Source organism: Coturnix japonica, chromosome 11 (assembly GCF_054131305.1).
Source record: "Coturnix japonica strain WE chromosome 11, WE-NBRP24, whole genome shotgun sequence".
NCBI lineage: Eukaryota > Metazoa > Chordata > Aves > Galliformes > Phasianidae > Coturnix > Coturnix japonica.
The window spans coordinates 3092019-3105890 of NC_140673.1; the positions used below are offsets into that span (position 1 = coordinate 3092019).

The window sequence follows — 13872 nt, forward strand, 5'->3', positions numbered from 1 at the left end:
TGCTCCATTCTCTGATCCCAGTAGCTGCACAGAGACCAAACGTGCACAGACCAGACAGCACTCAGCCAGGATAGGGTTAAGGGATAAGGTTTAATCAGATTTCTACATATACAGGATTGGGTGTTTCATCTCTGGGAGCTATTCTACAACTACAGGACAAGGGGAAATGGACTTAAGATGAAAGAGGGTAAATTTAGGTTGGATGTTAGGGGGAAGTTCTTTACTAGGAGCGTTGTGAGGCCCTGGAACAGGCTGCCCAGGGAGGTTGTGGATGCCCCGTCCTTAGAGGTGTTCAAGGCCAGGTTGGATGGGACCTTGGGCAACCTGATCTAGTAATTGTGGAAGGTTGGTGGCCCTGCCAGGCAGGGGGGTTTGGAACTTCATGATCCCTGAAGTCCCTTGCAATCCAGGTCATTCTTCAATTCTGTGATTTAGTTTGTTGTCTCTGGGAGCTGCCTGGTGTTTGCAGCCTCGTGCCTTTCCTCTTCCTGTCCCCTGATGCAGCTGCAGGTGCAAACTCTGCGCAGAGCCCGAAGCGCCATCCTGATGACAGCTGGCATCCGGCGGCGAGCCGCTGCGTGTGGTGCGTCAGTGGTACCTGTTGGGGACAGAGAGCTGTAGGCAAGAGGCAGAGGCACGGCCCTGCCTGCCACCCACCACCATGGAATTTCCCTGGGAGGACTGCACTGCATGTGGCAGGGCACAGAACGCCGCTGGCCTCCGTGCCACTTGGTGGGCATGGCTTTCTGCCCGGGGACGTACCTGGGCCATCCTCCGGTGCATCTCTGAAGCACACGGAGCTCTGTGCACGTTTTCTGGCCTCTGCAGAAACCTGTGTGGAGAGAACAAAACCACAACCCTCTCTGTCACTGCCTGGTGATGCTGTGGGTGCCACGCGCCCAAGGAACGGATTGCCTTTCCAGGCCCCTTTGCTTGAAGGTAAGGCAGGGGTAACAGAAGGGTTCTCCACCCTAATGCGTGGAGCTGGCTGGAAAGGAGACACCACCAGGCATCTTGCCACAGCGCAAGCTCCAGGCACCTCTCCTGCCTCTGCCACAACCAGACACGCCTTACTCACCTCGTCCTGAGGGCCCACATCTGCTCCCACACATGCTGACACCTGCACCTCAGGCCTGGGATCTGCAGCCACAGATGTTGCTGAAGATGTGGCCTCCACCTCACCAGATGAATTATCAGATGTGCCGGGTGTGACACTGACTGCCTCTGCTACAGCATCTTTCTCACAGTCACACTCCAGTTCTTCATCCACAGCCTCTGGTGTTGAAGGGCAAAGACAGGAGAGCACGCCCTCATCTGTCTCAGCAGCATCTCTGATGTGTGATGACCGAGCAGTGCTGGCAGAAGTGCTGCTGTAATCACTGGGCTCTTCCAACAACACTGGCAGTCTACCAGCCCACATTCGGGAATCACCAGAGTCAGCATAAGAGCCATGAGCCCGTGATGGTCGGCTTGCCCTGAGCGGCGCCAACAGCAATGAAAACATCACCTCTTGCCTGCAGTCTTTGCTGCCTGGGGCTCATCACACTCCTTGGCCAGGAAATATTCCAGCATGACAACGTCTGCTCATTTCTGCCCTCATCCACAACTCTTCGGGGTCCTGTGATCATATGAGGGCACCCACAGGCCCTCCTGTTGATCTCTATGGGATCCTGGAAACTCCCTACTTCTCCCAGAGCTTCAGGCATGGCCACAGCTTGTTCTTCTCTTTTTCCTCCCTCAGACACCAACAAGAGGAGTGCTGCTGCATTGGCCTCCAGCGCAGAGCATGCAGCCTCAGAAGAATAGGAGCTTTCTAAATCTTCTTCTTCTCTATCTATATCTGATGCAGACAGAGGCTCCAGAAGAGATGCTGAACACACAGCGTGTGCCTGCTGCATCAGATGGGGCAAGAGATGCAACCTGCAGGGTGCCAGATGACTGTCCTGCCATTTCTCTCCCAGCACTCTCTTCCAGTTCTTGCTGCAAATCCTGGGCTAGAATATCCCTGGCCAGGGAATCATCAGAGGCAGAGAACTGGCCTCCAGTCCCCGATGTCAAATTGAGGACACTCAGCGCAGCCAGACCACTATCAGCTGCATCGGCACTATCTTCACTATGCCTCAGCAGCCAGGGCACGATAATGCTATTTGGCCAGTATGCGTTCCATCTAGACAGCATCTGGTCCTTCTTCACCTCAGGCATGGTGGTAGCTGTTTCTTCTTCCTCAGATGCTCTCCAGAGAAAGGGTGCCACATTGGCCTCCTCTGGAAAGCATTCAGTGTTGGATGAAGTTGAGTTCTCCCCATCTTCAGGTCTGGTTACTGGCAAGGGCTCGGTGTGTCCTCCAGGCCAAGGCTGTGCAGCCAGAAGAGAAGCTGCACATACAGTGTCTGCCTCAACAGGTGAGGCAAGAGATGCGCTCCACAGGTTGCCAGATGATCGTCCCGTGGATTCATTCTCAGCAGCCTCTTCCAGCTCCTGCAGCTCAACCTGCACTCCAGCATTGCTGGTTCCTGAACCACCAGGGGCAAAAATCTGTCCCTCAGCCCTGGATGTCACAGAGCCTATGCCCAGTCTTCCCTGAGCAGTGCCGGCAGCGCCGGCACCGTCTGCTGCCGCTCGGGGCACGAGAAGCCTGGGCACGCTCACAGCGTTTGCCCAGCTGGTGTTGCGACTGGACACGCGTGGTGTTTGCCGAGGTCTTCGGGGATGTATTGGGACTCTGCTGCCTCTAATGACCATGGCCCATTCTCTGCCTCACGCAGCAGGTGCACAGGCTGCTGCTTGCAGAGCAGGCAGCTTACAGACACAAGGAGACGCTGCTGCACGCCGGGGTGCTGCATGCCGGAAAAGGAAAAACAGAGAATAAATTATTATCTTGGTAGAACAGGGAGTATTAAATGAAATTATTAGGCAGCGTGTTGAAGGAAAACATGAAGTAGCTTTATCATGCAAATAACGTTGCGGTACTGAGACAGCACTAATAGAAAATTAGTGTAGCTTGTTTGGAGAGGATCCTGTGAGCTGGCCTACAAAGAGGAGATAATGTCTACATACTGTGGGTGATGTGAAGATGATGGATTTGCACAGATCTCTAGCAACGGTACAAGAAGTAAGACATTGTCATGCTGACTGGCACTCGATTTAGAACAGAATAATATGAAGATGTTACTGCTTAGATACCTGAGCAAGAAAGTTACAATTGACTTAAGTGCCTGAAGTTGTTGACTTCCCAGATATTGCTATCACCAGTAAGACTGGGAATGATTAGTGATTTCCAGTAGTACGGCTGTCTGCAAAATAGCCTCTGACATCCAGAATAACCACTGGGGCGTGAGAGGTTGAATAAAGATACTTGTGAAAAACTGTATCTCTTTGTTCCAGTGCAAGCTTACATGAAATACTGGAAGAAATGTTACAAGGCCATATTTCTCTGATTCAGCGTATATGTTCTGTGTAGGTTCTTTAGAAGAACAAATCTCCATGCGTTTGCAGCTTCTGTGATACAGCTGTTTACTAATTTCAGCAAGGAAGGGCAGTGTGCAGCCTTCAGCAGTGCTTGCAGCATGGGCGGAGGGGCACAGCAGCTCCGCTGAAAGCAACATAGCACGAAGACGTGCCATGCGTTGTGGCCACCGTGGGCCAGAGAAACAGCATGCCCTTAGCACATAGTAGATTTTAACCCAGAAGCACCATCCCGAGAGAGGATGTGGTTGTCCAGGTGTTGTTTGAAGGGTACCTGGGGTGGTTTCACTGGGAGCAGCGGCGGCCTCATCTCAGGGAGGTATGCTGTGGTCAGGGTGCAGAGGGATCACGTGAAGAAGCTGTAGGAAGTGGCTATCATCGGGGAAGATGAACAAGGATATGAAGAGAGTCTAGTTAAATACCTCACCCTCTGTTTCAAGGGAAGAGGAAAGCAGGAGACATCTAACAGGTGAAAACTGTGATGTGCAGTGCTGGAAGCTCCCTACTTCTGTCAGTACATGAGCATGTCCTCCACTGCTGGACACTGCCAGGACAGGGATTGTGAGTGCACAGGGTTCAGCCCATGCAAAGGCCAAGAACGTAGGGATACCTCCAGGATCCTACTGATGCAGGCAAAAGGTATGGGGATGAGAAGGTAGATCCTGCTGGTCGATCCTTTTTCTCCTTCCCTGGCACAGCTCTTGAGGAAAAGTCATCCCCAAAAGGAGGAGGGGATGGGCAAGAACAGGATTCTGGGACAACCTCTGTTAGAGTCTGTGAGAGGACTCTACCGGATGGCCCATGTTAGAACAAAGTGCGTTCTGTCTAGCTGCAGGAGAGATCCACCACGAGACAAAACAGCCAACGAGTGATGGCGGTTGTGATTCTGGGTGAGGAGATGTAAGGACAGCGGCTGGGAGAGGGGAGTGAGGAGTGAGAGAGGCACTGCCCTGCAGTCACCCAAGTGAGTGCAGAAGGAAAGCAGGGTGTGCTCCACGCACGGAGCAGCAGCTCCCTGCAGCCCGCGGAGGAGCAGGCTGTCCCCTGCAGCCCGTGGGCACCACACGAAGCACATCTCCTTTGCAGACAGGAGCGGCCCGCAGGAGGCGGCAGCCACGTTGTGCCCGCAGGAGCAGCCCCGGGCCCGAGCTGCGGCCGTGGAGAGGGGCCCGAAGTGAGGCGGGAGGGCTGGGCGGGCTGCCGCTCTTGAAGAGGAGCGTGCGGTGGTGGAGCTCTGTGGGGAGCTTCCTCACAGAGAGCTGCTCTGTGGAGAAACCGTGAGGCGGTTTCTGCAGGATGGACCCCGGGCTACGGAGCCGCTTCGGAGCAGTGCTGGCAGAGCTGCAGCCTGTGGGAAGCCCGCGAGGGAGCAGTGCGGAAAAGATGGCGGCCATGAGAGGAACCCTGTGTGGTGCCGTGTCGGAAACGGACCGCGGAGGCTTAGAGACCGGCTCTGTTGTTTCCGCTTTTAAAAGAAACAAACCGCCGCCGGGAGCACTTTGCCTAGTTTCTGTATTTCTGGTTAAGCTTTGTTGGATTGCAAATGTCAGGACATCCTTTTGGGGGAAAAAAAGGCTACTCTGAGCGAACAGTGCACAGTCGTGCAATTGCAGTGATCTTTCTTGAAGTATTCATTTCAATTCAGAAAAAAAAAAAAAAAGGAAATTCAAAATAAGAAGAAAGAGAGCAGTGAAGAAAGGTTTGCTTTGTTTTTCTGGTTTTGTTTTGTTTGTTTTTCCTCTCACGAATACATTATTTCTAGAGGAGAACGAGGAGAACGGCAGCATAGATGACAATAGAAAGGTCCTACTTTAGCCTGCCTTAGTTTTAAAAATGTTCCCCTAGATGCAGACAGAAGACTGTGGGGTCATATGTGATGTTTATTTTCTTCAAGAAACTGAAGCAGTGAACATTAAAAGCGTGGTTGTTGAGGTTTAACCAGTCAGGCAGCTACACAGCAAACTACTCTTGCTGGCTATCCCACCTCCCAGGGGGGTGGGAGAGAGAATCAAAAAAGAAAAACGTTAAAGTTTCTGGTTCCATTTTGTGCGGTCTCAAACTACTGCCGGCAGCCTCGTGCCTCTCCTCTTGCTGTCCCCTGATGCAGCGACAGGTGAATGCCCTGTGCAGAGCTTAAAGTCTCATCCTGTTGACAGCAGGCCACTGGCAGCAAGCCGCTGCGTGTGGTGCGGCAGCGGTAACTGTGGGGGACAGAGAGCTGTAGGCAAGGGGCAGTGGCACGGCCCTGCCTCCACCCACCACTTCAGGTTTTCCGCAGGAGGGTGGGCCTGGATATGGCAGGGCACGCAGTGCTGCCGGCCTCCATGCCACCTGGTGGGCCACCTGAGCTGGGTGGGTAAGCACTGGGATGGCTTTCTTCCTGGGGACGGAGCTGGGCCACCCTCCGGTGTGTCTCTGAAGCACCTGGAGCTCCGTGCAGCTCCTCTCCACCTCTGCAGAAGCCTTGCACGTGGTGTGGCAGCGGATCCTCTGGGGGACAGATGGCTATGGACAAGGGACAGGGCGGGCACCGTATGCTGAAAATGTCGAGGGACTTCTCCTGGTATGGAAGCCTAATGGAAAGTGGGAGACTTACAGGCACCTGGATGCCAACACTGCCCCTTCAGCAACAGCTGTCCCAAATGTTTCAGAATTGATTGCCGCTCTACAGGAACATGCTCACCCCTTTCTGGCTGCTGTTGATGTCGAAGACAGGTTTTTTACGGTCCCCTTGAGGAAGGCGGAGGACAGTCAGTTTGCACTTACTTGGAGGGACTGCAATGCACATTCAGCTGATTACCCCAGGGGTACAAACACTCGGCCACTCTGGAGCTCAGAGCATAGGCACGGAGGATGGAGAAGGTTACATTGGACCACAGTGTCTGGGTTTGTCTGTATGCTGATGACATCCTCATATGGGGGAATGATGTCTTTGTGGGAATACCCAAGACTACACAGTGTGGCGCCTGAGGAGCCCCGATCCAGCTGGGACACTCTTGGTCTCCTCTAGCCAGGTGCCTGGTTACAGACACACCAGCACTCTCCCACCAGGGCTTCAGAGACCCTCAAGCCCTTCATCACAGGCCACCTCACACACACACCAGCTCAGCCAGCTCACACTTGGCAAGCGAGAAATCACCGTGCCTTGCACGCCCACGCTCTCTGCACTTGCTGCCATCACTGACATGGAGATCCACTGCTCCATTCTCTGACCCCAGTAGCTGCACAGAGACCAAACGTGCACAGACCAGACAGCACTCAGCCAGGTTAGGGTTAAGGGATAAGGTTTAATCAGATTTCTACATCTACAGGATTGGGTGTTTCATCTCTGGGAGCTATTCTACAACTACAGGACAAGGGGAAATAGATTTAAGTTGAAAGAGGGTAGATTTAGGTTGGATGTTAGGGGGAAGTTCTTTACTAGGAGCGTTGTGAGGCCCTGGAACAGAAGGCCCAGGGAGGGTGTGGATGCCCCGTCCTTGGAGGTGTTCAAGGCCAGGTTGGATGGGGCCCTGGGCAACCTGATGTAGTAATTGTGGAAGGTTGGTGGCCCTGCCAGGCAGGGGGTTGGAACTTCATGATCCTTGAGGTCCCTTCCAACCCAGGTCATTCTTTGATTCTGTGATTTAGTCTGTTGTCTCTGGGAGCTGCCTGGTGTTTGCAGCCTCGTGCCTTTCCTCTTCCTGTCCCCTGATGCAGCTGCAGGTACAAACTCTGCGCAGAGCCCGAAGCGCCATCCTGATGATAGCTGGCATCCGGCGGCGAGCCGCTGCGTGTGGTGCGTCAGTGGTACCTGTGGGGGACAGAGAGTTGTAGGCAAGAGGCAGAGGCACGACCCTGCCTGCCACCCACCACCATGGAATTTTCCTGGGAGGACTGCACTGCATGTGGCAGGGCACGGAACGTTGCCGGCCTCCGTGCCACTTGGTGGGCATGGCTTTCTGCCCGGGGACGTACCTGGGCCATCCTCCGGTGCATCTCTGAAGCACACGGAGCTCTGTGCACGTTCTCCGGCCTCTGCAGAAACCTGTGTGGAGAGAAGAAAACCACAACCCTGTCTGTCACTGCCTGGTGATGCTGTGGGTGCCAGGCGACCAAGGAAGGGATTGCCTTTCCAGGCCCCTTTGCTTGAAGGCAAGGAAGGGCTAACAGAAGGGTTCTCCACCCTAATGCGTGGAGCTGGCTGGAAAGGAGACAGAACCAGGCATCTCGCCACAGCGCAAGCTCCAGGCACCTCTCCTGCCTCTGCCACAATTTCGTGCCTGGTACCAACCAGACACGCCTTACTCACCTCGTCCTGAGGGCCCACATCTGCTCCCACACATGCTGACACCTGCACCTCAGGCCTGGGATCTGCAGCCACAGATGTTGCTGAAGATGTGGTCTCCACCTCACCAGATGAATTATCAGATGTGCCGGGTGTGACACTGACTGCCTCTGCTGCAGCATCTTCCTCACAGTCACACTCCAGGTCTTCATCCACAGCCTCTGGTGTTGAAGGGCAAAGACAGGAGAGCACGCCCTCATCTGTCTCAGCAGCATCTCTGGCGTGTGACAACTCAGCAGTGCTGGCAAAAGTGCTGCTGTCCTCACTGGGCTCTTCCCACAACACTGGCAGTCTACCAGCCCACACTCGGGAATCACCAGAGTCAGCATAAGAGCCATGAGCCCGTGATGTTGTGGGCCGCATGGCCGGCATGCCCTGAGCAGCGCCAGCAGTGTTGAAAGCATCACCTCTTGCCTGCACTCTTTGCTGCCTGGTGCTCATCACACTCCTTGGCATGGAAATATTCCAGCGTGACAACATCCGCTCATCAAGAATTCTTCGGGGTCCTCCGATCATACGAGGGCACCCACAGGCCCTCCTGTTGAACTCAATGGGATCCTGGAATCTCCCCGCTTCTCCCAGAGCTTCAGGCATGGCCACAGCTGGTTCTTCTCTTTCTCCTCCCTCAGACACAGACAAGAGGAGTGCTGCTGCATTGGTTTCCATCACAGAGCATGCAGCCTCAGAAGAATAGGAGCATTCTGAATCTCCTGTATCTACATGTGATGCAGGCAGAGGCTCCAGAAGAGATGCTGAACACACGGGGTGTGCCTCATCAGATGGGCCAAGAGATGCAACCTGCAGGGTGCCAGATGACTCTCCTGCCGTTTCTCTCCCAGCGCTCTCTTCCAGTTCTTGCTGCAAATCCTGGACTAACACATCCCTGGCTGGGGAATCATCAGAGGCAGAGGAGCACTCAGTGTTGGAAGAAGTTGAGTTCTCCCCATCTTCAGGTCCAGTTATGGGCAAGGGCTCGAGGAGTCCTTCAGGCTCAAGGTCTGCAAGAGATGCGCTGCACAGGTTGCCAGATGACTGTCCCGTGGATTCCTTCTCAGCAGCCTCTTCCAGCTCCTGCAGCTCAACCTGCACTCCAGCATCACTGGTTCGGGAACCACCAGAGGCAGGAATCTGTCCCTCAGCCCTGGTTGTCACAGAGCCTATGCCCAGTCTTCCCTGAGCAGTGCTGGCAGCGCTGGCACCGTCTGCTGCCGCTTGGGGCATGAGAAGCCTGGGCACACTCACAGGGTTTGCCCAGCTGGTATTGCGACTGGATACGTGTGGTGTTTGCCGAGGTCTTCGGGGAAGTCTTGGGAGTCTGACGCTTCTAATGCCGATGGTGCATTCTCTGCCTCGCGCAGCAGGTGCGCAGGCTGCTGCACCAGAACGCCGGGGTGCAGCTGCCGGCATCCCTGGCCGCCTTAAGTGAGGCAGCAAGGATGGCTGAGGCTGTCTCCGTTGCCCGCCGGCACTGCTGCGGGTCACCGACAGCGTGAACTGCCACCCGCCCGCCTGCAAGAGAAGCCGAGGAGAAACACCAGGTGAGCGCGGTCCGTCCCGCTCCCGCCCCACGGAGCACCGAGGGCAGCGCTCATGTGGGCGGTCCCCGCGCCACGCGGGAAGACGTTCGGCCTCGCCTCCCTCGGGCTCCCTACCTGTGCGCGGCGGCTCCCGGAGGCCCGCGAGCTCTCCGGGCCGGGCAGCGGCGGCAGATGGACGCCGTGGAGGGACGAGCCCGGGCTCCGGCTGCCCGGCGGCACCGCTCGCGGCGCCGTGCGGCCCACCTGTGGGGAGAAGGAGGCGTGAGATGGAGGTGGCCAGGTCGCCACCGGCGGCCCGGCCGAGCCCGGCCCCGCTGCTCTCCGCCTGCCTCACCTGGCGGCGTTCCTGCACGCGTGGCAGCCCTGCGTTGGGCTGGGAGTCGTCCTTCTCGCGCTTCTCGCTCATCTCCGCGTCCTCGCACAGAGGCACAGGGAAGCACCCAGGAGCTGCTGCCTCCTCACGGAGCCGCTGTCCTGAGAGTGAGCGGCACTCCCTCCAGGGGACGCTGACCCCTCAAGGCAGCCCCGCGTCACAACGGCCTTCGGGTTCGATGCCGGCCCGCGTCACAAAGCCCTGGCGGTTACGACAGCCCACTGTGACAGCCCTCCGCACGTGCCTGGCAGCCGGCTGCCTGTGACTCAGCGTGGTCCTGATGACGGGCCACGAGCGGTGAGTGGCAGCATGTCGGGGACAGATGGCTATAGGCAAGGGACAGGGCAAGCACTGGGCAATGCCTTGCATGCTCCCCGCCACCACAGCTAGTTGAACTCAGTTGTTCCTTTCTGTGATGTCTCTCCACCCAGTTGTGGACATATCTGGGCCATCTCCTGACGTTCTGTGCTCCTCCTGTGGACTCTGCAGAAACCTGTGAGGCAAGAGCAAATCCACAGCTCTGTAGGTTCCTGGCCAGCAACACTCCACAAGTTCCATGTTATCTTCTGGCTTGTCAGACATGCCCTTCACATGAAGGCAAGCCAAGTGTTATGGAGAGGATGTCCACCTTTGTGCATGGAACTGGATGGAAAGTAGATATGACCAGGCATCTCCTCACAGTGCACACTCCAGCGTAGCTCCTGGAGTCTGTGCCTTCATTTCACACCTGGTACTGACCACATGGATATTTCTCACCTCGTGCTGATGGCCTTTTACGCTCTTTTGCGTGCAGATGAATGTTCCTCCGGTCTGAGATGTGCAACCAGAGGGGAAGCTGAAGGCACGGTCTTTGCCTCAGCAGATGAAGCATCTGATATGCTTGGTGGGACACTGACTGCTTCAGCAGCATCTTGAGATTGTCTTTCTTCCTCTACAGCCTGCAAGTATAGAGTTTATTAGAGTAAAAACTACAGGGTAAGGGCAGCTGTCAGTGCAGTGTCTCTGGCATCCAGTTGGCTGTGATCTGTGCCAGCAGCATTGGCATCTTGGTCTGTCATCTGTGGTCTGTCCCTGCGCATCGTGCACTCTTAATATACCGAGTACGGGAAGGACCAGAGGCAGGAAACTGGCCATCAGCCCTCGCTGTTGTGATGGAGATACCTTGCATGCCCTGAGCAGTGTTGGCAGCACTGGCACCATCATCAGCTGCTTGGGGCTAAGAAGCCTGGGCTTGCTCGTTCTGTATGCCCTGGACCCATTCCAGCAGGACAACATCTGTTCCTTCCTTGCCCCATCACGGATCCCCAGTTTGCTGGGTGAACTGGAAGATATCCATAGGCCTCCCAGTAGATCTCTCTGGGATCTCACAGCGTTTGTGGTTCTCCCAGAGCTTGTATGGAGAACCCAGACATGGCCACAGCTGTTTGTTCTCTTCCCCCTCCCTCACATGCTGTCGGCGCACTAGCCTCCTCTGGACAGTGTGCAGTCTTGGGAGAAGTTGAGTGTTTTGCACCTCTGGTGACTGAGGCAGACAGACTCAAGTTGCCCTGCAGGCCCTGGGCCTGAGTCCAGAAGAGAAGCTGAACGCGCTGTTTCTGCCTCTTCAGATGGGGCAAGACCTGTGCAACAACAAATCACCAGAAACTGTCCTGCAGTTTCTCCCTCAGTGGGCTCTTCCAGCTCTTGCTGCACAGCCTGCACGCTTATGTCTGAGGTCTGGGAATCACCAGATACCAGAAACTGGCCCTCAGCATTCGCTGTTGTGGTAGAGATGCCAAGCGTGCCCTGAGCAGTGCCGGAAGTGTTGGCATCATCATCTGCTGCTTGGGATCTCCAGTGCCCTGGCCCTTTCACGCTGTTTGGCCAGGACACATTCCATCTGGACAACATCTGGTCCTTTTTCTCCTCATCACGAATTCTGCGGATTGCTGGGATCGTGGCAGAATATCCACAGGCCATCCTGGTGATTTCTCTGGGATCTTGTCTCTTTGGAATAAGTGCAGCCTTGGAAGAAGCTGAATTTTCCACATCTTCAGGCACAGATGGGACAGAGTCTCCTTGTTTGCTCTTTGCCATGACGTGCCTCCCCTTCTGAGCCCTTCTTTGCAGATGGGGAATGTGGTGTAGAGGCTGCACCAGTGCCTCGGGTGCCCTCCCAAGCGTCTGTCCAAACCATGGGGATCTTACCAGCATTAGTGGCTTGCACCTGGGCAGTTGTTGCTGGTGCTCCCAGGCTGCTGGTGCATGCACCATGCCCCGGTACTGCCAGCTGCACGCCAACTCTTGGGCTTCTGGCTGCAGCGCACAGGGTACCCTTGCTTGGCTCTAGCGTGCAGAGGCATGAGAACAGTTAGAGTCTTTGAGGGCTGGCGCCCTGCTCTCAGATCTCACTGCCAGGTCTTGGACATACAAGGTTCCCTGAAGGACCTGGAGAAACTTCTGGGAGTCTGCCGCCTCTAATGCCTATGGCACGTGCTCTGCCTCTTGCAGCAGGTGCGCAGGTTGCTGCTTGCAGAGCAAGCAGCTTATGGGCATTAGAAGATGCTGCTGCATGCTGGGGGTGCAGCTGCCGGCATCCCTGCTCACCTTAAGTGAGGCAGCAAGGATGGCTGAGGCTGTCTCCTTTGCCCGCAGGCACTGCTGCGGGTCACTGACAGCGTGAACTCCCACCTGCCTGCAAGAGAAGCCGAGTTAGAAACACCAAGTGAGCGCGGTCCTTCCAGCTCACGCCCCACAGAACGCTCAGCCACGGGCATCTGCTGCCCGGCTCCCCATAGCCAAACCGGCAGAGGACGGTCCCCATATGGCAGCCCCCACGGCCCTACTGTGGCAGCTCTGCTCACATGCCTGGGCAGCTGGCTGGCTGCGGCTCAGCCTCATCCTGATGACAGCTGGCCACCAGCAGCAAGTTGCAGTGTGTGATGCGGCAGTGGCTCCTGTGGAGGACAGAGAGCTGTAGGCAGGGGGCAGATACCTGTAGGCTAGGGGCAGGGCAAGCACCAGGCAAGGCCCTACCTGCCTCCAGTCACCACAGCTTTCCCCTGGGAGAGGTGGCCTTGGCACAGCAGTACTCTGTACACAGAGCTGCTCACTGGGCTGGTTGGGGTCGGCAGGCCCTCACTGGGATGTCTCTTCACTTGGGGACATACCTTGGCTTGCTCATGCTATGCAGCCAGGATGTGTTCCTACTGGACAACAATATCCTCCCCCCTGCTTCCCGCCACGTCCTATCACTACACTTGCAATAAGTTTATTCACCTGAAGTTTCTAAACTCCCTTGAAATATCGGAAGGTCGCAATGAGGTCTCCCTGCAGCCTTCCCTTTTCTGGGCTGAACAATCCTGGAAAACGCATGTATATGTATATATATGCGTATGTATGTATGTGTATATACATGCATATTTACAAAACAAGTGATTTCTTCCCCCCCACCAAGTTACGCGCAGCCTGTCCCTGAGCAGTGTCTGCCCCCTCCCTGGCCAGATCCGCACAGTTTTATTTGCTTTTGTATGATGTCATATGGTGTGAGTGCCCCTTCCTGTTCCTTGTCCCCTCCCAGCCCCCTCGCTGGCAGGACAGTAGGAGAAGCTGAGGAACAGAAACATCCTTGGCTCTGTACATCATGGCTCAGCAACAACCAAAGCTCTGATGCGCTATCGGCATTCTTCTCCTAAAGCCAAAACATGGCATCACACCAGACACTGTTAAGAAAATCAGCTTCTTAATTTTAGTCTAGACAGATCAACAGGAGGAAAGGAAGATTTGCTTTTCCAGAATAAGCAACAGAGGAAAGGTCAAGAACAAGTGAAGAAACAAACAATCTAAAGCTATCAACCATTTCCAAAAACATTTTGATGAATTAAAACCTACACCACCGAAAACACGTGACTTGAGTCTAACTTCATTTCTGCTCTGAAAAAATCACTCTGTCTTTTTCTAGTTCCTTCTTAAGTTTCTTGTTTTATTGTACCCTGCTCTCAGCCTTAAACTCATTTATTCTCACTAACAAGGAAGGACATGTTAAGGAAGTAAAGGTTGGGGGCACCTTGGGTTGTAGTGACCACGAGATGGTGGAGTTCAAGATCCAGAGTGGAAGAAGCAAGGTAAAAAGTAGGATTGCTACCCTGGACTTCAGGAGAGCCAACACTGGTCTCTTCCGGGACCTGCTT

The 13872-nt window shown here is 55.1% G+C and overlaps 1 protein-coding gene across 1 annotated transcript; it reads right to left on the bottom strand.

The window, feature by feature from the left end:
- Window positions 1-5728: 5728 nt before the first annotated feature.
- On the bottom strand, window positions 5729-10143 carry LOC146758935 (uncharacterized). Its single transcript, XM_085511942.1, has 6 exons — window positions 7423-10143; window positions 7179-7258; window positions 6567-6686; window positions 6333-6471; window positions 6135-6240; window positions 5729-6038 (listed from the first exon to the last, which is right to left on the bottom strand). Exons 1-6 carry the CDS (start codon window positions 9734-9736, stop codon window positions 5729-5731), a joined length of 3069 nt encoding a protein of 1022 aa, XP_085368068.1. The 5' UTR covers window positions 9737-10143.
- Window positions 10144-13872: the final 3729 nt, after the last annotated feature.

What these genes read in the sequence shown, in the direction of transcription:
- LOC146758935 (XM_085511942.1), bottom strand. Translation starts at nt 9,736, where the DNA reads ATGAGCGAGAAGCGCGAGAAGGACGACTCCCAGCCCAACGCAGGGCTG. An exon ending in TGCACCGGAGGATGGCCCAG is followed by an intron (nt 7,259 to 7,422) that starts GTACGTCCCCGG and finishes TGTCCCCCACAG; the next exon opens with GTACCACTGACGCACCACAC. An exon ending in AAAGGGGTGAGCATGTTCCT is followed by an intron (nt 6,039 to 6,134) that starts GTAGAGCGGCAA and finishes ACTTTCCATTAG; the next exon opens with GCTTCCATACCAGGAGAAGT.